Here is a 20969-nt window from a genome sequence, read left to right on the forward strand (position 1 = left end):
TACTTGGCTGGAGTACTGCAGTGCAAAACACAGAGGAGAGCGAATCTCCAAAGAGGGTTGTGTTTTTTTAAGTTTCAGGAAGTTCCACTTTGGTAGATGTGAACTAAACCAAATTTCTCCTCCGTCCCTACACCAAAGCAGGGGAGGAAAGGTGCATAAGTTTGTGACAAACTTTCAGCAAGTGTACAGGTGCAATACTATCATGGGTTCCCCACCCCACCCCCATCCTGGGAATTGTAGTTTGTCAAGGGCACTGAGGCTTCTCAATCATGGCGACATCTGTTCAGACATCTACTCTGTTAAAAGCCCAATGCTAACATAATTTCCTGGGGGAAAGGGAACAACAGCTATGAAACTCATTCATACTTTGTGTGGCTATTCGCCTAATTTGTCTGGGACGCGGGTGGCGCTGTGGGTAAAAGCCTCAGCGCCTAGGGCTTGCCGATCGAAAGGTCGGCAGTTTGAATCCCCGCGGCGGGGTGCGCTCCCATTGCTCAGTCCCAGCGCCTGCCAACCTAGCAGTTTGAAAGCACTCCCGGGGGCAAGTAGATAAATAGGGACCGCTTACTAGCGGGAAGGTAAACAGCGTTCCGTGTGCGGCTCTGGCTCGCCAGAGCAGCGATGTCACGCTGGCCACGTGACCCGGAAGTGTCTCCGGACAGTGCTGGCCCCCGGCCTCTTAAGTGAGATGGGCGCACAACCCTAGAGTCTGTCAAGACTGGCCCGTACGGGCAGGGGTACCTTTACCTTTTTAACATAATTTCCTGGGGGAAAGGGAACAACAGCTATGAAACTCATTCATACTTTGTGTGGCTATTCGCCTAATTTGACTTACATGGCAGGAGGAGTTTTGTGCGTGTGTGCTTGGGGACAGGGATGATCAGGAGAGCATGCAACAGGACGTAGACCTGGTGCTTGGAGCCAGAGTGGATGGGAGATATTCTGACCTGTCCACCCACTCACAAGGTGCAGTTCTGGAAGATTAAAGGAGGACAACCATAACAGGCACACAGGTTGAGATGAGGCTTCCAGTGATGCTCGGGGAACAGGAGTATAATCCTGCTGCCAGGAGGAAGGCTGAGTAGGGGAGCACCATGCGGAGAGGAGAGCGGTGATGCCAGGTTTCGTCCCACTGGAAGCAAGAGACTGTGTTGGCACAGCAAAGAGGGTGGCGATCCTAGTGTCTATGGAAACGGGGACAGAGCCCAGCTGGCAGCATAGAATGGGATACCGCAGTGCAGAGGGTTTGTGCCAGGGCACACAAAAAGGCGGGCACTTAGCACCTCACGGAAACAAAAGCCGAGACGCTTTGGGTTTCACTCTGCTGGGCACAGGAGGAGAGGAACAAAGAGAACTGCACCAATAGGACGGAAACTTGCTCCAAGACAGGCTTGGGCCTAGCCCTAGCCTTAGACAGGTTCACCTTTGTCCTGGGTCAGGCTCAGCAGGACCATGGGCAATCCTGGCGGCTGGCCCGTGTTGGCACGGTGCCGTGCCCGAGGGCGCATACGGCGGGGCAACCTGGCAGAAGGCGGCCCTCCATCGCTCAGCGCATCTGAACTCTCGTCAATGAAGGCCAGGTTTTCACCCGCGTAGTCTATAGGCAGCAGCTGCGCCACACGCTGTGCAGTACCTGGAGATGGGCGCGGGGATGGAGGTGGTGGTGGCAGCAGCGGGGGTGGTAAAGGTGGCAGCTGTGGTGGCAGTTGCTGCTGCGGTGGCAGTTGCTGCTGCGGTGGCAATTGCTGCTGCGGTGGCAATTGCTGCGGCGGCAGTAGCAGTGGCGGCAATACCTCTTGGCTGTCCCCCTGCTGCAACATGGCTGAAGGCGACAGAGGCTTCCCTTTCAAGGTGCCCACTCTGTGCAGCTTGTCAGGAAACGCCATGTTTGGGACACGGAGCTGGGAGGCCACATTGCCCGTCCAGGAGGCAGCGTGCGCAGTCAAGTCTCCCATCTGTAGGGAATAAGAAGGGGGGAGATCTAGTTATGACAGAAAATTCCAAAATCCATATTGGGGGGATGCCTTTTATTCAGTTAAGCAAAAGGTCAGAAAGTAGAAAGGTGGGGAGAAAAACCCATTAGATGCCACTTAGGAATATGTAAGAACTTCTATGCTAAAAGATCTATCTAGTATAGCATGTTATTTCACTTAATGCAATATCTCCTAATGCAAGACATTTCTCATGTTACTGGATATATATCGTGGATATATTTATTTTTATGCACACATTTTTATATGCATTTTTGTAAACACTGGTTGTAGAGCTGCATTGCTAATTTCGGATAAATGCAAATTCTAAAGGACTATAAGGGATATAAAAGGGACGCGGGTGGCGCTGTGGGTTAAAGCCTCAGCGCCTAGGGCTTGCCGATCGAAAGGTCGGCGGTTCGAATCCCCGCGGCGGGGTGCGCTCCTGTTGTGCGGTCCCAGCGCCTGCCAACCTAGCAGTTCGAAAGCACTCCCAGGTGCAAGTAGATAAATAGGGACCGCTTACTAGCGGGAAGGTAAACGGCGTTTCCGTGTGCAGCTCTGGCTCGCCAGAACAGCGATGTCACGCTGGCCACATGACCCGGAAGTGTCTCCGGACAGCGCTGGCCCCCGGCCTCTTGAGTGAGATGGGCGCACAACCCTAGAGTCTGTCAAGACTGGCCCGTACGGGCAGGGGTACCTTTACCTTTACCTTTACCTTACAAGGGATATAGGAACACAGGGCTCTGTCTTATACTGAGTCAGACCAACAGCTTAGTATTGCATACCTTCCAACATGACTCAGATGAAAATAGGGACATTTCTCATTCCCCCCGCAACTGATCCTTCTCCACCCCCCCATGTGTGTCCCCAGCAGAGCATTTCATATCAGAAGGGCGAGTGCCGCCACTGCCACACCAAGGGGACCCAGCACACACGCTCTCCACCATCCTGAGAAAAACCCTTAATCCTAGTTTTAAAAAAATTTATTCTTTAGCAGATTTATAAACAGGGAAACACACATCAATCAATAAATTTTGGGAAATGGCAAGATTAGATGTGGATGCATAAAGCATTTTTTTTTTAAATCAAGACTCCTTGTGCTCTGCTCGGCTCCCCCTTTCTTCCCACCCAAGGCAGCCCTGCCCCCTGTCTGCCCCTCAGAGCTGGCACATCACAAGGAGCTGGGCCTTGGCGACAGAAGCCTCTCCTTCTCCTTGCCCAAGGGAGGAGGCCAGCAGTGGCAGCCATGGAGAGGCAATGGGATGCCCCGCCATCTCTCGGGACAAGTGCTGGCTCATCCTCTCCCCTGAGCTAGGCAGTGGTACCGCTGGCGGAGGAAATAGGTACATTCCAGGATCAAATTAGAAGCTGGGATGGCTTTTGTAATTCCAGGACTGTCCCTGGAAAATAAGGACACTTAGAGGGTATGGTATTGTCTACATCAGGTGTGGGGAACCTTTGGCTCTCCAGATGTTGCTGAACTACAATTCCCAGAAGCGCCACTACGCCTGGTCAGTGGCTAGTTGCAATTCAGCAACAGCTGGTGGGCCCAAGGTTCCCCACACCTGGTGTACACTGACTGGATTTCAGATTGGGAGTCTCTCCCAGGCCTATCTGGAGCTGTTGGGGATTGAACCCACGACCTTCTGCATTGAAGGCAAGTGCTCGACTCCTGAGCTGCAAGGATCCTTGCGTTTTGGTTCTCAGCGCTTGACTCCTAATGCTTGAATCTCTCCTGCAAAATACTGATGCTCCAGAGGCAACTTTCAGCAGTCGTTTTGTGCAGCTGATTTTCACGTCTACCCCTCTGAGGCTGCATGAGGAATATATTTCTTTTTGTTTGCCCTCAGCTGACTGCTGACATGCCTATCGTGTGTGATGCCCTGCTACACCCATGGTGTTATGTACTGAAGTTCTCACCCTGGGCCAGCAGGGGGATACTGTAGATAGTTTCCCCTCAGGTCCACGTCAGTTATTTTAGGCGGGAAACCCTGGGTTGTTGTTGCTACAATGTTGACAGCCGGCTGCCTATAAAAGCAGGCCGGCTGAGCTGTTTGCTGTTCAGTTCTGTTCCAGCTTACAAAATAAAGAGCTGCTGTGGAGAAATCACTGTGTCGTCTGCCATGTCTACCCACTATTCAACACATTGCATCCCTGTTGAGGCAGTTCCCCCTCGCACCCATGCTCAACAAAGCCAGCCACAACTTGGGTAAGGTAGGAAATTGTGCTGAGCAGCAGTTATGGGGCTACTGCATTCCCTGCCTTGCAAAACCGCTTCACCACCAAATAAAATCGAGACCCACTGCAAACACGGACATATTTCTCCTTAACCACCCCCTGCTTCCCTTCACTGTGCCTGGTCCTGTTTCCAGGCGGGTGGGTGCAAAATGCCACCAATCATTTCCAGCTGTTTTTATTGCCTTTCGTCTGAACGCCAGGGTCAGCGAGAAAGAAATGGCTTTCAATTAGGCAAGCCGCTTAATGAGTTTATGTGCAAAATTGATGCCATCTGCTTTTTTAATTGGCAAAAGGGGAAATGCTTCAAAACTCGGAGGCTGCAGATTCTCGCCTTCACTTTGAGTTATTATAGAGCACCACCAGCACAAGGAACGCTGTGTGTGTTGGGGGGTGGGGATGAGGCGCACTGTAGGAACAAGGCCCCCCAATTTTTGTTTATTAGTTTGTTTGCATGCTAGCTGTTAACAGTGGCTTGATCTGCAGACTTCTGCCTTCACACTTCCTAGACGCCTTGCTCAAGTTGCAATTTGAAGGGCAATAGAGGAGGCCAGGTTTGCTCCAGACGAAACACAGGCTGCAAACCAGGAGCATGGGACTTTTTTCAGCTCAAGGGCCACATTCCCTTCTGGGCAACCTTCTGGGGGCCACATGCCACTGGTGGCCAGCACCAGAAGTCAAAGTGAGTCATGGGTGTAAATTTTGCTTTGCTCTACCTTCCACACACATTAAAGCGAGGCAACTAAGAGGCATGAACAGAGTTTAAGGAAACATTCCAGCCAGGCAAAAACCCTAAAGGAGGATGAGTCCCGAGGGCCAGATAGAAAAGGCTGGAGGGCCACATTAGATCCCCAGACCTGAGGTTCCCAACCCTAAAACAACCCTTGGTTGCTGCTCAGGAGTTGGCCTGGGCTGGAGAGAGACAAATCATGAGGCTAGATTTGGACAACAACCTTGGCTTAGCTCACAATAGCACAGCAGGAGGAGAACCAGAGTAGGGGAGGAGCACAGCAGTCAGGATATCCTCTCGATTGTGGAACCATGCTAGGCCACGGTTTGGGTTAGTGTTCTGTACAAACTGGGCCAATACTGGTCTATGCGAACAAACAGCCTTTGACCTAAGATCTAAGGATATATTGTCTGCGCCAGAGGTTACACCATTGGCTTTTGGGAGTTGTGGACTTAACAAGAGAACCTGGAGGCAAAGAGGGAAGAAGGAAAATGAATGGATATTGATTTGTATATATTAGTAACTTTGTATTAATGTAACCTTTTTACATGTAGCAGTGTGTTTTTGTAATATTTTGTTTGTCTGTCGTTGCTTCCATTTTTTGTGCACTGCTTAAAGATATTTCTAATATATTAAGCAGTATAGAAATTAAATAGTCAGTCAGTCATCATCACACTACTATAACAGGTAAATACAGGGAGAAGATTGGCAGGGTTGCCAGACCTCCAGGTCTGACCTGAAGTCTCCAGGTTTGCCTGGCCCCTCCAGGTTGCAGTTGGAGGGCTTGAATCTTCAGGTGAGATAGAGTAATAATAATAATAATAATAATAATAATAATAATAATAATAATAGGAGGAGGAGGAGGGTGTCCACTCTCATTCTCTTCCAACAAACCTCTATCTGCAGGTCCTGCCCTGTGACATCACCAGGAACCTCTCCTAGGTCTTGAAATCTCAGGGTCTGGGATGCTCCTGACCTGGAAACCCTAATAATGGGGGTTGTGGAGGACATGGAGATGATACAATGGGCCTATCAAGTGCACTTGAAGTGTCCTCACCTCAGCCCTCGTGCGCCGGGACAACACCCTCAACCAGTTGCCAATCATAGTCAGGATGGAGGCAAAGTAGGCCAAGCCCAGCAGAATCCAGACCACCACCAATGGCTGGTACCACAGGTATTCTTCGCTTTTTGTATCACCTGGAAGGAGCAAAGTTTAAGGCAAGACCATTTGGAATGAGCACTCCCAACCAGTGGCGTAGCGTGGGTTGTCAGCACCCGGGGCAAGGCAAGTAATTTGCGCCCCCTAACCCGGGGCAAGGCAAGTAATTTGCGCGCCCCCCCCCCCGCTGCACTGTCCCTCCCCCAGATAGTCCCTTGCTCTCTCTCTGCACCGCACCGCACGCCTGGCACCCTCCCCTCCACAGTGGGGGGGCGACCCGGCGGCTCGGATCGGATTCACACAGCCAGCACTGCAGTGAAAGAGAGTGAGTGAGCCAGGTAGGGGCAGAGAGCTGCGAGTGCGAGCGCCCCCCCCCCCCCAGATGTTGCGCCCGGTGCGGCCGGCCCCCCCTGCACCCCCCACTGCTCCCAACACCACCAAAGCCAGTTACTCTCCACCTTAGTACAGAGGGAGGAAGAGAGAGGTGAGGAGGTGGTCCAAAGAGACTTGACTGAATCACCTTGCTGAAGCTAAGATCATGTATGGTCAATGCCTGGATGAAAGGCTGTCAGGAAAACCTAACGAAGTTCTCAATTGGAATAGACCAATAGGGTGGCATTTTGTACTAGGTCTTAGGCCACATCCACTCCAAACATTTAAAGCACTTTAAACAGTCCTGGCTTTCCTCAAATAATTATGGGAAACGATAGTTTGTTATGGGCACTGAGAGGAGACCCTTACGGGCACTGAGAGGAGACAGAGCTTCAGTTCCCAGAGTTCCCTGGGAAGAGGGGTTGATTGTGCTCCGGGAACCACTCTCAGGGTCAGAAAGGGGAATCCCAATGCACCCCACCCCCTTCATTTCGCCCCACAACACCCACCTGCCACATAGTCGCCAAATCCAATGGTGGTCAGTGTGACAACCACAAAGTAGACGCTCTCTAAAAGGGTCCATCCTTCCACCCTCTGGAAGATGATGGTCGGCAGGGAGACGAAGAGGAGGCAGCCAATGAGGATGAAGAGCAAGGCCGAGAGGACCCTCACAATGGTAGCACTGACCTGCCACTTCTGCAGAGAATAGGAGGGAACAGGATGGAAGAGAGGTCAATGTTGAAAAAGCCAACAATGATCCAAAAGGCAGCCAACTCCTATAAGTGCATTTCTTCCAATCGGCCTGTCTAGACTATAGACTGCCAACATGCTGCCCTGCAAACACACAGGGGGCATTCTTGGTGCCAAGGTCCCCTTCTCCCTGATGGAATAGGGGAAGGCAAGCATTATACTGCAGTCAACAAAACAGGCTGTGGTGTGTGTGTGTCTGTGTGAAATGCCCATAACTGTTTCTCCAGTTTGCAAATGTGTCCTAACAGGACTCAAAAAAAGCTGGGGGGAAGTTCACAGAAGGGCACTGGCGCCAGCAAAACAGACCACCTGAGTCCTGCACAGTAGAATGAGCAGGTAAAGGTAAAGGGACCCCTTACCATTAGGTCCAGTCGTGACAACCTCTGGGGTTGCGGCGCTCATCTCACTTTATTGGCTGAGGGAGCCGGTGTACAGCTTCCAGGTCATGTGGCCAGCATGACTAAGCCGCTTCTGGCAAACCAGAGCAGCGCACGGAAACGCCGTTTACCTTCCTGCCGGAGCGGTACCTATTGATCGACTTGCACTTTGACGTGCTTTCGAACTGCTAGGTTGGCAGGAGCAGGGACCGAGCAACAGGAGCTCACCCCGTGGCAGGGATTCGAACCGCTGACCTTCTGATCGGCAAGCCCTAGGTTCTGTGGTTTAACCCACAGCGCCACCCGCAAGAATGAGCAGGAGGTCCCTGCAAATAAAGGTGGGCAGAGAAATGTACAAGTGGTGTTGGAAAGGCTGGAGAGAAGCTGCTCACCAAGAAAATGTCCTCCACTTTGCCAATGGCTTTCCGGAGAGACGATCCCAAATGGTCCCCGACTCCTGCCAGCAGCATGCCAAAGAGAGGAATCCCCACGAGGGCATAGAAGATACAGAAAAGGCGGCCAGGGTCAGTCTTGGGGGAGATGTTCCCAAACCCTGTTCGGGCAGGAGAAGAGAGAGAGGCAGAGACAGAGTCAGCAGAAAAGAGAAAGTGCTCCTCAATATTGATCCAGACTCTGTTCTAACGCTCTGGCTCAGACTACTCCAAGCAGGCACCCTCCAAATGTTATGGACTACAGTTACTATCAACTCCAGGGAACAAAGCTGCAATAGGCACATGGTCTTATTGTAGAAATGAAGGAATTAGGTTCCTGGCTTTTTTTAAAGCAAGTTTCTAGTCTTTACGAATGCGAAAACAGCCCTGAAAGTATGTGGGCCACTGAAGACACAGATGCTTAAAAAGGCAATTTTTATATTTGGATATTAATTCTGTTTTTGGTTTTTAAAAAGCAAGTTTGTAGTCCTCAAGGTTGTGAAAACAGGCCTGAATATGTGTGTGTGCAATGTCTTAAAAACACCTTTCCTTGCTTTGACATCTGGATGTTTTATTAATTCTGACGGCTGTTCTGAAACTGTTGTCGTGGTTTGGGATATTTCTTTTCTGCCAATACTTTGAGTGCTGCAGATTTGACTGAACTGTGGATTGTTTTATATTATTATTACTGGTTTTTGTTAGCTGCTTATAATTTCTTCTGGAAGATGGGACAGGATATGTTTTTTTTAAAGAAGTAAATACACAACAAACAAAACTGAGAGGTTTTCCCACCACCACCCAATGAATCTAATTGGCAGCAGATTTAGGGCAGACAAAAGAAAACACACCTGTACCAAAACATACCACTAACTTATGGAATTCACTGCCGCAAGATTAAAGGTAAAGGTACCCTTGCCCGTACGGGCGAGTCTTGACAGACTCTAGGGTTGTGCGCCCATCTCACTCAAGAGGCCGGGGGCCAGCGCTGTCCGGAGACACTTCCGGGTCACGTGGCCAGTGTGACAACGCTGCTCTGGCAAGCCAGAGCTGCACACGGAACGCTGTTTACCTTCCCGCTAGTAAGCGGTCCCTATTTATCTACTTGCGCCCGGGGGTGCTTTCGAACTGCTAGGTTGGCAGACGCTAGGACCGAGCAACAGGAGCGCACCCCGCTGCGGGGATTCGAACCGCTGACCTTTCGATCGGCAAGCCCTAGGCACTGAGGCTTTTACCCACAGCGCCACCCGCGGCTGCAAGATTAGACAGATTTAAAAGGGGGTTAGACGAATTCACGGAGGTGATCGTTTAGTCATGAAAAAAGAAACAGAGCTTCTCAGTTCAGAAGCAGTCTACCTCTTGCCAGGCAGCAAGAACAGGAAGAGGACCAATGCACTCCTGTCCTGTTGGGGGGGGGGGGCTTCCCACAGGCATCTAGTTGGCCATGGTGAGAACAGGGTGTTGGACTAGATGGGTCTTGCATCCTTAATACTCTGTGGGGTAAGAAAGATGCACTCTTCATATCCTCAGAAGAAACCTTTGCTTCTTTACTCTTACCCTTGTCATGGTTCCAGGAACGAGGCCTGGCTCAAAACAGAATGTTGCACAAGGATGTACACACACAAAATCCAACCCCCTTGTTCCATTTCTTCTTCCTTAATTTTTGGAGAAGTGCCTGGATCAGCCTCTGTCCCAATCCTGCAGACTCCAGCAAAAATAAGCAAAGCCTCTTAGCTTCTTTGCTCAGCCCCAGGTTGTAAATCCTTTGTGTGGCTCCCTGGCACCGTCTTGAAGCTGCAGCCAGCTGGCTGCATTGATCACCCTGATATACCCACTCCTAGGTCAGTTATGCAGGAGGCAGCTATACACACAGCCAGACCGGGGTCCATCTAACTCAGGCACGTCCAACTCCCAAGAGACTGCAATCTACTCACAGTATAAACAGACTGGCTGTGGGGCTCAAACTCATGACCCTGAGATTAAAAGTTGCATGCTGTACCAACTGCGCTATCTCAGATAACCAACAGCACCTGGAAAGTCCACAGGTTCCACCTTCCCACTTTACACCTTGGTAAGCACATTACCTGCCAACCTAGCAGTTCGAAAGCACACCAAAGTGCAAGTAGATAAATAGGTACCACTCCGGCGGGAAGGTAAATGGCATTTCCGTGCACTGCTCTGGTTCGTCAGAAGCGGCTTAGTCATGCTGGCCACATGACCCGGAAGCTGTACGCCGGCTCCCTCAGCCAATAAAGCGAGATGAGCGCCACAACCCCAAAGTCGGCCACGACTGGACCTAATGGTCAGGGGTCCCTTTACCTTTACCTAAGTACATTTAACATGTGATCCCTGATTGGTTGGGACATGTACCTAGCATGGGGAACCTGTGGCCCTCCAGATGTTGGGCTATGACTTCTGTCTCTGCGAGAGATTTGCAAAAACACTCTGAGTGCAAAATAACACTTGGATCCATGCTGAACCAAGTGCCACAATTGGTTCAGTCTCCTTGAAGGGCCCTGGACCATTCATGAATTATACCTTGTGGGGTCAGCTTCAGTTGTTTCAACCTGAGGATGTGGACCAGGCGATTATGGTCATGAGGCCAACAGCATCCCTGCCCATAATGACTGCCAAATCTAGCAGGAGGGGATTGATTGGATAGATTCAATGGATGAGGCAATGCTGCGCCGCTGGAAGGAGTTATGCCTTCTGCCTTGAACCAGACGGTGGTGAGGCTCCTCCTAAAGAGGTCCTCCCTAGATGCAGATATTTTGGAAAACTGTAATATTACAGTGGTACCTAGGGTTAAGAACTTAATTCGTACTGGAGGTCCGTTCTTAACCTGAAACTGTTCTTAACCTGAGGTACCACTTTAGCTAATGGGGCCTCCCACTGCTGCCGCTCCGCTGGCGTGCGATTTCTGTTCTCATCCTGAGGTAAAGTTCTTAACCCGAGGTACTATTTCTGGGTTAGCAAAGTCTGTAACCTGAAGCATCTGTAACCCAATGTACCGCTGTACTTTCCTGGGCAAGGTGGCTGAGGGTGGTAAAGGTAAAAAAGGTAAAGGACCCCTGGACGGTCAAAGGTCAAAGGTGACTAGTCAAAGGTGACTGGGTTGCGGCGCTCTTCTTGCTTTCAGGCAGAGGGAGCCAGCGTTTGTCCACAAACAGCTTTCCGGGTCATGTGGCCAGCATGATAAAACCACTACCGGCCCAACGGAACACTGTGATGGAAACCAGAGCGCACGGTAACGCCGTTTACCTTCCCGCTACAGCGGCGTGCTTTCGAACTGCTAGGTTGGCAGGAGCTGGGACAGAGCAACGGGAGCTCACTCTGTCGCGCGGATTCGAACCGCCAACCTTCCGATCGGCAAGCCCAAGAAGCTCGGTGGTTTAGACCACAGCGCCACCCACGTTACCTTTGAGGGTGGTAGTGGCAAATCAGCAGCAGGTATGCCTAGATGAAATAGATTATCAAATCCAGGGCTCAATACTGGGCCATAGCCTGACCTACGGTGAGGCACAGCAGCAGCACTACCACCACAGAGATAAATGGCAAAAACCTCTTTTTAAAAAATTAAGACATGGGTGTCTAAATGCAAGCAGGTGGCTCCCAAGACAGGCAGGAGCTTTCGATAGTCTTTCAGACCCGATAATACCAGGGACTGAACCTGGGCCTTTTTGCATTCAATGTTTTCCTTTTTTTAAGGGAAATTCCCTTATTCCGAATAGGATTCCACACAAGGGAAAAGCTGACAGCTATGTGCAAGGCACGTGCTCCAAACACTGCGCCACAGCCCTTGCCAGGCTTCTCTGTAGCAAAGCAAGGAAGACAGCCACCCCCTCCCTCTGTCTCCTCCCTCCTCCCCATCAAACCCCAGATACCGATGGTGGTGATCACGGTGCCAGCGAAGAAGAAAGCGCTGCCCATATCCCAGTGCGAGCTGTTGGCGGTTGTGCTGTTGATGGCAGGCTCCACTCCGACGCCCATGGCATCGCCCACTTGCTGAGAGGAAGGGCACAGGAAAAGGTTAGGACCAAGCCACTGAGGGCCCAGGATTCCAGCGCAGCCGTAACCCCAGAGCACTGAGCCAGGCCCCTTCACCCACATGGAAGCAGCCTTACACAGAGTCAGATCACTGATCCCTCTAGCTCAGTACTGCCTACACTGGCTGGCAGTGGCTCCTCAGGGTTTCGGGCAGAGTACATTCGCAGCCCTACCTGGAGACACCATCAGGGATTGAACCCAGGGGTTTTTGTTTTTATTTGCATGCAAGGCAGGTGCACTGAGCTACTGCCAGGAGCGAGCCAGCAGCAAATCAAAAGGAGTACATAAAGTTAACTCTTTATTAGAAAGAAAAAACAGCATCTGCACAAGAGTGCTAGGCCTAATGAGCACAGCAACTCGTCCTGGCAAATCTTGCCCCTAATGAGGCAGTTGTAGAGACAGAAGGGGTCCTCGCCTTCCCACAGCTGCCTAAGTGCCTTCCTCTCCTGGGTTTTCCCCAAGCAATCTGAGACTGCGCCTGTGTGTCTGCCTCTGCTCCTCCCACTTCGTGCCTCTCTGGATTCCGGGAGACCAGCGGGGAGGGGAGCATGTCGCAGCAGGAGGGGGAGACCCCTGTGACTCTTCAGCAGCCTGACTCATCTCTGCCTCTCGACCTGCCTCATCCCACTCTCCTGCTTCCGATTTTGAGCAGTTCTCTGTCACAGACTCTCCCACCTCACTAAGCCCCGTTGCCCCTTCAGCTTCTGGCATTGCCTCCTCCCAGTCTGCTCCCTGTGGCCACTTATCATCGTCCTACCACTAGGGCTGGGCAATATATCAAAATACAGTGGTACCGCAGGGTAAGAACTTAATTTGTTCTGGAGGTCTGTTGCTAACCTGAAACTGTTCTTAACCTGAAGCACTATTTCTGGGTTAGCGGCGTCTGTAACCTGAAGCGTATGTAACCCGAGGTACCACTCTATCGTTCAAAACCCGTTTGGTATTCCATATTGTGATATCGGTTACATCATTTCAACCTGGCAGTATATCACAAATCATAGTGTGTGTGTGTGTGTGTGTGTGTGAGATACATTCAAACCTCGGTTCCCGAACACCTCTGTTGTCGTACGTTGCGGCTCCTGAACACCAAAAACCCGGAGGTAAATGTTCCAGTTTTCAAACATTTTTCAGAACCCGAACGTCTTACGTGGGTCCCGCTTGAGTGCAAGAAGCAGAAGCTGCACCTTGGTTGTCAAACGTTTCGGAAGACGAGTGGTCTTTTGGAACGGATTATGTTTGAAAACCAAGGTTAGACTGTATAAAAATCAGAATGTGGGGGAAACCGTGAAGCCGGCCAATGCTTCTCTTGATTCCTGCAGCCCCCATTAACTCTACCAGCTCAGCTCTCCCCTGCCTTCTTGCAGGGGGCAGAGAATCAAGTGCTGGCAAAAATCAGGACGCAGGAAAAACCGTGAAGCCGGCTAATGCCTCTACATAGCTCCATCCTTATTTCGGACATTGTGATATATTGCTATATCGCAATATTTAGCTGGTGATATATCGCAATGTCGAAAACAAGGTATCGCCCAGCCCTACCCACCCACAACCCCTGGGCTCTGAGCCTTCTTTCCCTTGGTGGTTTCCCAGCTGCTTCCCCCCACCATTCCTCTGGGCCCAACCAGTCCCTGAGCTCTGTTCTTCCCCAGCCCTTTGGCCTCCAGCTCTCACCTGGATGAGGTCCTCAAGGTCCTCAGCGGCTACACATTGGTGTAGCTTTAAGAACTGCTCCAGGTAGGCTTGGATCTTCCCCTGCTGGTGGATCTCATAGGGCTGCTCCAGTTGGCGAAAGACGAAGGCACCTGTGACCAGGTAAATGAGGACCACGGAGAAGAGGGCCAAAACGGTGGTCCGGCGCATCACAGTGCTGCGCTCCTGCGGCCGTGGGCTCAAGATAGACTCCTTGGATGGGTAGCAGACTACGGGCATAGAGCCATGATGGTCGGGGGGGCAAATGGCGGGGGGTAAAGGCGGCGGCGGATAATTCACTGGGGGGGGGCGTATAAAAGAACAAGAAGAAGACAGGGTGAGTCCACCTTGCTCCACCCCAAAAATCTCCAGTCCCCATCATGCCTTAAAGTCTCAGGATCGCCCCCTTGAGGACTGACAAAAAGGGCGTACTTCTTCACACTGTTAACCTCTGGAACCTCCTGCCACTAGCTAGGACAGCTTGCGGGAGGAAAGGAGGAGACAAGTCCATGGAATATGGGTCTGTTGCTAATCCCTAGAACTCATAGTTGCTAGCTCTGAAAAGGAGACACATTCGCAGAGGACGGGTCTGCTGTTAGCCTCTGGAACTCCCTGCCACTAGTTTGAACCCCTTTTGGAAAAAGGAAGCACTGACAAATTCAGCAGCAGGGGAACTGTTCTGCCGACTAATCACAAAGTGGGGAGGGGTCTTGGGGGTGTAGTCGTCACCCCCTGCTGCTCAAGGCAGGATCTGCAATGCAAGATGCGGTGACAGCATCCCTGACTAGGTGGCCATCCAGCTTCTGCATTGATAGCGCCCCCCAGTGGTGGCTGGTGCCTATCAAGCCAGACTTGATCCCCTGGGAACTGTAGTTTGTTAAGGATGCTGAGAAAGATAGTTCTGTGAGGAGTAAGCTACAGTTCCTGCGATTCTTTTTGTTGGGGGGGGGGTTTACTTTACATATGCTTTAAATTTACGATGTGCATGCAGTTCAAGACCTTTGGTTTAAGGGCACTCCAAAACCACCTGCTTCCAAAACCACCGGAAGCAGGAAACATGGAATTGTAGAGTTGCAGGGGACCCTGAGGATCATCTAGTTCAACCCCCTGCAATGCAGGAATATGCAACTGTCCCATATGGGGAATCGAACCTGCAACCTTGTTGTTATCAGCACTGTGCTCTAACCAGCTGAGAGGCAGATCAGATGAGGACTATTGCCTTCATGCCTTGCTGGGCGCATCTGGGTACAGAACACTCCATTAGACACAGCATTGGTCTGATCCAGGATGCCAGTGCGTAGAAAGGGAGAGGCAGTTCCCTCTCTTCTCCTGTCCCCCAATACAGGCAGGATTTAAAACACATTCTTTCACCCAAAGAATCATGTGAGCCATAGTTTACCCCTCTCAGAACTAAAATTCCCAGCACCCTTAACAAACTACAGTTCCCAAGATTCTTTGGGGGAAGCCCTGTGCTTTAACCCTATGGTGCGTGCACAGCCTAAGTCTAATATCTTCCCAACCCTTTAAATGAGCAGAAACGTGATATTTCTTAACCTTAAAAATATTGACCCAAACGACTTAGCATTGAGCAGTCTCGTCAATAAACGTTACTCTGATTTAAAGAATACAGCAGGGGAACTGCGGCGTTTAAAAACAAGATTGTTCCTGGTCAGAGAACAAAACTTAAAATTTCCCCCCCAAAGTGAGAACAGACTCACCCTTATAATCAGTGCCAGATTTACATATAAACTAAACAAGCTATAGCTAAGGCCCCCACCCTCTTGAGGCCCCCAATTTTTTTTAAAGAAAAACAAAACCTGGGTGTACATTTCCAAAATATAAGATAAAATAAAACAAAACCTACATACAGCAACAGTGTTTTGTGTTGTGTAGGTTCCTATTTGTTACGTGCAAATGGCTTTAGATACCTATTAGGTCCATAAATTATCATATAGCATATATTTAACACAAAAAACAGTGACAATTTGTTGTTGACAAAGGACAGCTGGACATATAAAGGGTCCCATTACCTTCAGCAGCTTAGGGCTTCATCAAACCTAAATCCAGCCCTGCTTATAACGATTCCTTCCCTGGGTCTTCTAGTTTAGGGGCTCGTGCAATCCCATAATCTCTTTGCTCAGCTTGTTTCCAGCACCTAGGCTGGGTGGAAGTGTAGAAAATAAAGCACCCACTCCCCAATAATTCACCCCAGGCTATGCTCCCCCACTCAGACTCCACACTTCCCACTTCTCTGTGTGCAGCTGACTGGGAATGGTATGTTGTAGTCCCTCCTAAAATTTCCCTACGGAAGCAACCAATGTGCTATACAGTACTTCAACTCTTCCTCTTCCCCCTATCCCTGCAATAAACCTTGATTTCAAACCTGGAGCAATAAAGTAACACCCCAAATACAGTATTGAGTGTTGCAGTCCTGTGCCACTTGACTTGGGAGTAAGTAAGCCACATAGAACCCAACAAAACTTAACTTCCAAGTGGACAGATAAAAAGCTTTGAGACTTTGGGAAATGTTATGTTGCAGTTGTTGTTTTTTAATGGCTGAGTGTAAGAACTGCAGAAGCTGACACTTCCTATTAATGCACACTCATTTTCTAGTTATATTGCAGATCTTAAGCTTTCCCCCCTCCCAAACGGCTGTTTGCAAAACTGCAAATCTTACTCCTGATCTATACATGGACACTGTATTAGTTAAGAGTTCTTAAAAAGGAGGAAAGAATGAAATATTGTGTTCACAAAACATCAAAAGTCACAGATCCCCCATCCTGCTTGTCTCATACCACCCCCCCTACCAGGTCCTATACTAAGGTCCTCATGCCCACTCACTCACTGCTGCTACCCAAAGAAGGGTCAAAGATGGACCGGCAAGATCAGAACATGCAGAGCTGGAACAAACCAGGGCAGCTCTCCCAAAACTTAGTGCATTTGCAAACTCAGCCCCAGGGATGAAGGTGTCTGGTATTAACATGCCAGGACGGAGGAGAGAGAAAGAGACTCCACCAATCTGTATCTGGGGCACATTTTCTTTCACAGTGGGGAAAATTTCACAGTGATGCATGTTAGGGGTGGGGGAGCCCTATGACACCCCCCCATGCGCATTCTTCCCACTGCCCTCCCCCCCCCCAGCATTATACACTCACCTTCAAGGCTACCGATTGTAGTCCTGACATGGTCGCTATACAACTGGGTTGGTCCTTTTATTGCAGAGATTGGGGGGGGGGGTTCTGTAGCAGCTGGTAGCCCTTCCCAGCACTGCGCTGAGGGTGATGTCTGCGGTGCAGTGGGCCCCCTGCCAACCCCCAAGATCCCAAGGATGGCTCCAATTAAACTGAAGACAATTCAATTATACGCTACCCTCTCTCCAAGACCCAACTCCCCAGGCACATCCAACCAACCACAGATGGATGCAAAGTGCTTGTGCGGAGTTTGCCAGGGACAAGCACCTCCCCACACCTTTTGGGCAGCTCTCTGTTCCCCAGATCTACCTTTCCCATAGTATAGGTATATTGGAATGGGGGGGGGGGGGAGGGAGTCACTGAAACCAGGGGAAGGCTGCTTGGTAAGGGCAGCGTACCGGCCACTAGTTGTCGATCAAAGAAAGGGGATTTATGTATTTCCAGAGGGGGCAGCAGAAAACAGACTCTCCACTGCCGTTCCTGGAAAAGAGGCATTTGTCCATCCTGCCCGAAGAAGTGCTCTGTGCAATATGGAAGCTTGCTAGGGTAGGCCCACCCTTGGCACAGCGCTGTAGAATAACAGAGCCACAGAACTGCAGAGTTGGAAGGGACCCCCAACCCCCTGTAATGCAGAAATCAGAGCTCGGACCCCAAACCCTGAGATTAAGAACCTTGTGCTCTACCAGCTGCATACCTTTGAGGCATAAGGCCACAGGTGTTGCACTCTATTTTTCCTTCACACAACATTTATACACCCATTGCTGATAACATAGAGCACCTCTGCTATACAGTGGTACCTCGGGTTAAGTACTTAATTTGTTCCGGAGGTCCGTACTTAACCTGAAACTGTTCTTAACCTAAAGCACCACTTTAGCTAATGAGGCCTCCTGCTGCTGCCACTGCTCAATTTCTGTTCTCATCCTGAAGCAAAGTTCTTAACCCGATGTACTATTTCTGGGTTAGCAGAGTCTGTAACCTGAAGCGTATGTAACCTGAAGCATATGTAACCCGAGGTACCACTGTACATCCCTTACTCCCATCTCACCATCGCTCTTACATACCTACTCCAGATATCGCTCATTTGCACCCATACAAAACAGGAAGGGCGGCAACTCAAGGGTAGAGCATCTGCCTTGCATGAAGAAGGTCCCAGGTTCAGTCCCAAAGTCCCCAGGCAGGGCCATAAAAGACCCCAGTCTGAAACATGGGAGAGAGATGCTACCAGTCAGTTTGGAGAATGCTGAACTCAATGGACCAGTGGTGACCAGGTTGTAGCCCACTAGGACTGGTAGGGTGGAAGACTGGGAGCTCAACAGCAGGTGGCGCCAGAGCCTACAAGGAGCAGGCCCACCCCCTGCTTGGTTGTAAGTGAAAGAGGGCGGGCAGGTGGGAGCTGATTGCAGGCTTAGGTTGATGTCTAGTTAAAATATGGAATCCCTTCCCATAAGCGATAATGATGGCCATCCACTTAAAAGAGGATTAGGCAGATTCATGAAGAACAATAAGACTATCAATGGCTACTGATGGGTATGTTCTCCTTCCACTCTCAAGAGGCAGTATGTGTCTCTGAATTCCCAGCTGCTGGGAATCTCAGGAGAGGAGAGCTGATGTTGCGCTCAGGCCCTGCTTGCAGGCTTGGCAATGGGGCATCTGTTTGGCCACTGTGAGACCAGGATGCTGGGCTAGATGGGCCTTTGGCCTGATCCAGCTGCCAGGCTCTTATTACGTCCTTATGAGTAACAGTGAGGGAAGGCACTTGGGTTTCCTGAAGGAATCTAGTTGGGCGTTGTGAGAACAGGATGCTGGACTCTACAGGCCAAGTAAGTCCTACTCAGAGTAGCCCCGTTGAAATCAATGCCCACGACTAACTTAAACCCATTGATTCCAGCAGGTCTGCCCTGAGAAGTCCTTCATGGGATGCCACCACATTTCAGGTGAAGATGTGTGTGGAAAGAAATCGGTGTCTACATGTATTCACAATCTCCATGTGTTCTTTATGGTGTTTCTCCTTTGCTCCCCTCTAGTTAGTTATTTATCCTCCTGAGGACATATGATATGATATGATAGCCATGTTCAAATATATAAAAGGATGTCACATAGAGGAGGGAGAAAGGTTGTTTTCTGCTGCTCCAGAGAAGCGGACATGGAGCAATGGATCCAAACTACAAGAAAGAAGATTCCACCTAAACATTAGGAAGAACTTCCTGACAGTAAGAGCTGTTTGACAGTGGAATTTGCTGCCAAGGAGTGTGGTGGAGTCTCCTTTGGAGGTCTTTAAGCAGAGGCTTGACAACCATATGTCAGGAGTGCTCTGATGGTGTTTCCTGCTTGGCAGGGGGTTGGACTCGATGGCCCTTGTGGTCTCTTCCAACTCTATGATTCTATGAAGGTGGCATGTGTGGATCTCCCACACATACAACCTGCCCTTGAGGTAGGTTAGGTTCAGTGACTGAGGCTCTGTGTACCATACATGTAAAGCAACATGGCTTCCTCCCCCAAAGCATCCTGGGGACTGTAGTTTGCCCCTCACAGAACGATCCTTCCCAGAACCCTGCGATTTATATCCCTGTACACTTCTGGCGTCAGGCATGCAACTATCTTTTAACATTTATTTATTTTAAGCACTCGCACCTATGCACTTGCTGTCTCTCACACACACAATTCCTCTCTCCCTCTTTTCACATCCTCTTTGCCAGTTTCAACACACATGCTCTACGTGTGTGTGTGAGAGAGAGAGCGCATGCATGTGCTTTCATTTCACAGCATACAGACACACATATTTGTAGTGTCCCACCCCAGTGGTTTCTCCTTACATACACAAATCAGCCTTGCATGTAAACACACATGCACTGATATACGTTCATCACCCTCCCTTGCTCATTTCTCTCTCTCTCTCTCACACACACACACAAAATCACACACGCTCACACCTGCCCTGCTTCGAGCACACAGCCTGTTTGTCTTGCACTCTCACTTTCCCCTAGTGCGTCCCTCCCACGCACACGCTTGCACTGCCCCAGACGCTGTTAAAGGTTCACTATTTCCGACACTTCCTCTCTCACACTCACCCACTTGTGCTGCCCCCCCCCCCGGCGCTCCTTTTCCGCCTGCCTCTTTCTCACCCCCCAACCCCATCCCTGCTCCAAGCCCCCAACTTTGCTGACTCAGCCTATGTCAGCCTTGCGCTGCTGCCGCCGCCTCTCCCGCGCGCTCCCTCGCCACCCTGTTTCCACAAGGCACCCCCTTGGCATGCGGCTCCTCTTTCCCGGAAAAAAAAGAGTGGGGCGCAAGCATTGCATACGTACCTGGAAGCCGGCAGCCCCACGAAAAGCGACAGGACTTGCTCCCCAGTAAACAACATGCTTCGCAACGGCGGCGCCTCGCTCACACACACTTCCCCGCTGCCCAGCCTCTCGTTCTTTCTTTTTCCGCCTGCGCTGCTTTGCAAAAGCAGGAGAAACCACTCCAGCAGCACAAACCACCCCTGCTTCTGCTTACACACACACACACCTTCCAGACAATGCACTGGAGAGCAGCCTCCCCTCCCCACGCACCCCAGGCCTCCCTTTCCCTGCAAAGTGCTAGCGTGCAAGGATGCAAGGTGCCAGGGTGGGGTTGGGGGGGGTTCAGCGTTCAGCCCTGGGACCCGCCCGAGCATCCCTGCAATTACTCACTCTCGCTCTCTGCAGCAGCAGCAGCAACAGCAGCTCCTCCTCCCTTCCCGATGCTGAGGCTGCCGGCTTGCCCCGGGCAGGTGAAGCCTCCCCGCTCCACCCCACCCCACCGCCAGCCTGCCCCACCTTCACTCACAGCTCGCCCGCCCACCCACCCACCTCCTCCGTGCCCAGGCGGTGCCACTCCGCCACCAGACGGATGGAGCCCCAGCGTAGCCCGGGGAGACGCAGGCGAGGTGCCGTGGGTGGGTGTTAACCCTTTGGGGGGTGGGAAATGGAGCAGGGAGGGAGGGAGGGGGTGGTTTGGGGGCAGATGTTTTCAGGAGGCGAGAGTTGGCTTGCCTGGG

At 50.8% G+C, this 20969-nt stretch overlaps 1 protein-coding gene and 1 long non-coding RNA gene across 6 annotated transcripts in view; one reads left to right on the forward strand and one right to left on the reverse strand.

Moving 5' to 3' along the window:
- Positions 1–758: 758 nt before the first annotated feature.
- On the reverse strand, positions 759–20852 carry KCNK4 (potassium two pore domain channel subfamily K member 4). Of its 5 annotated transcripts, XM_083418539.1 has the most exons (9): positions 20623–20770; positions 18010–18145; positions 16913–17061; positions 13740–14056; positions 11909–12029; positions 7989–8149; positions 6979–7165; positions 5996–6135; positions 759–1955 (listed from the first exon to the last, which is right to left on the reverse strand). In XM_083418539.1, exons 2-9 carry the CDS (start codon positions 18027–18029, stop codon positions 1410–1412), a joined length of 1641 nt encoding a protein of 546 aa, XP_083274665.1. In that variant the 5' UTR covers positions 18030–18145; positions 20623–20770; the 3' UTR covers positions 759–1409. The 5 variants fall into 5 exon arrangements, with proteins under 5 accessions (XP_083274665.1, XP_083274669.1, XP_083274666.1 ...); XM_083418543.1 differs by lacking the exons at positions 16913–17061; positions 18010–18145; positions 20623–20770 and adding an exon at positions 20782–20852; XM_083418540.1 differs by lacking the exons at positions 16913–17061; positions 18010–18145.
- Positions 8096–20969, forward strand: part of LOC310667062 — a 150066-nt gene continuing 137192 nt past the window's right edge. The window contains exons 1-2 of the long non-coding RNA XR_014506161.1: positions 8096–8766; positions 9290–11102. This is a non-coding gene — a long non-coding RNA (uncharacterized lncRNA). The remainder of the gene's footprint in view (positions 8767–9289; positions 11103–20969) is intronic.

Source organism: Podarcis tiliguerta, assembly GCF_965153285.1.
Source record: "Podarcis tiliguerta genome assembly, chromosome: 16".
In the NCBI taxonomy this organism is placed as follows: Eukaryota; Metazoa; Chordata; class Lepidosauria; order Squamata; family Lacertidae; genus Podarcis; species Podarcis tiliguerta.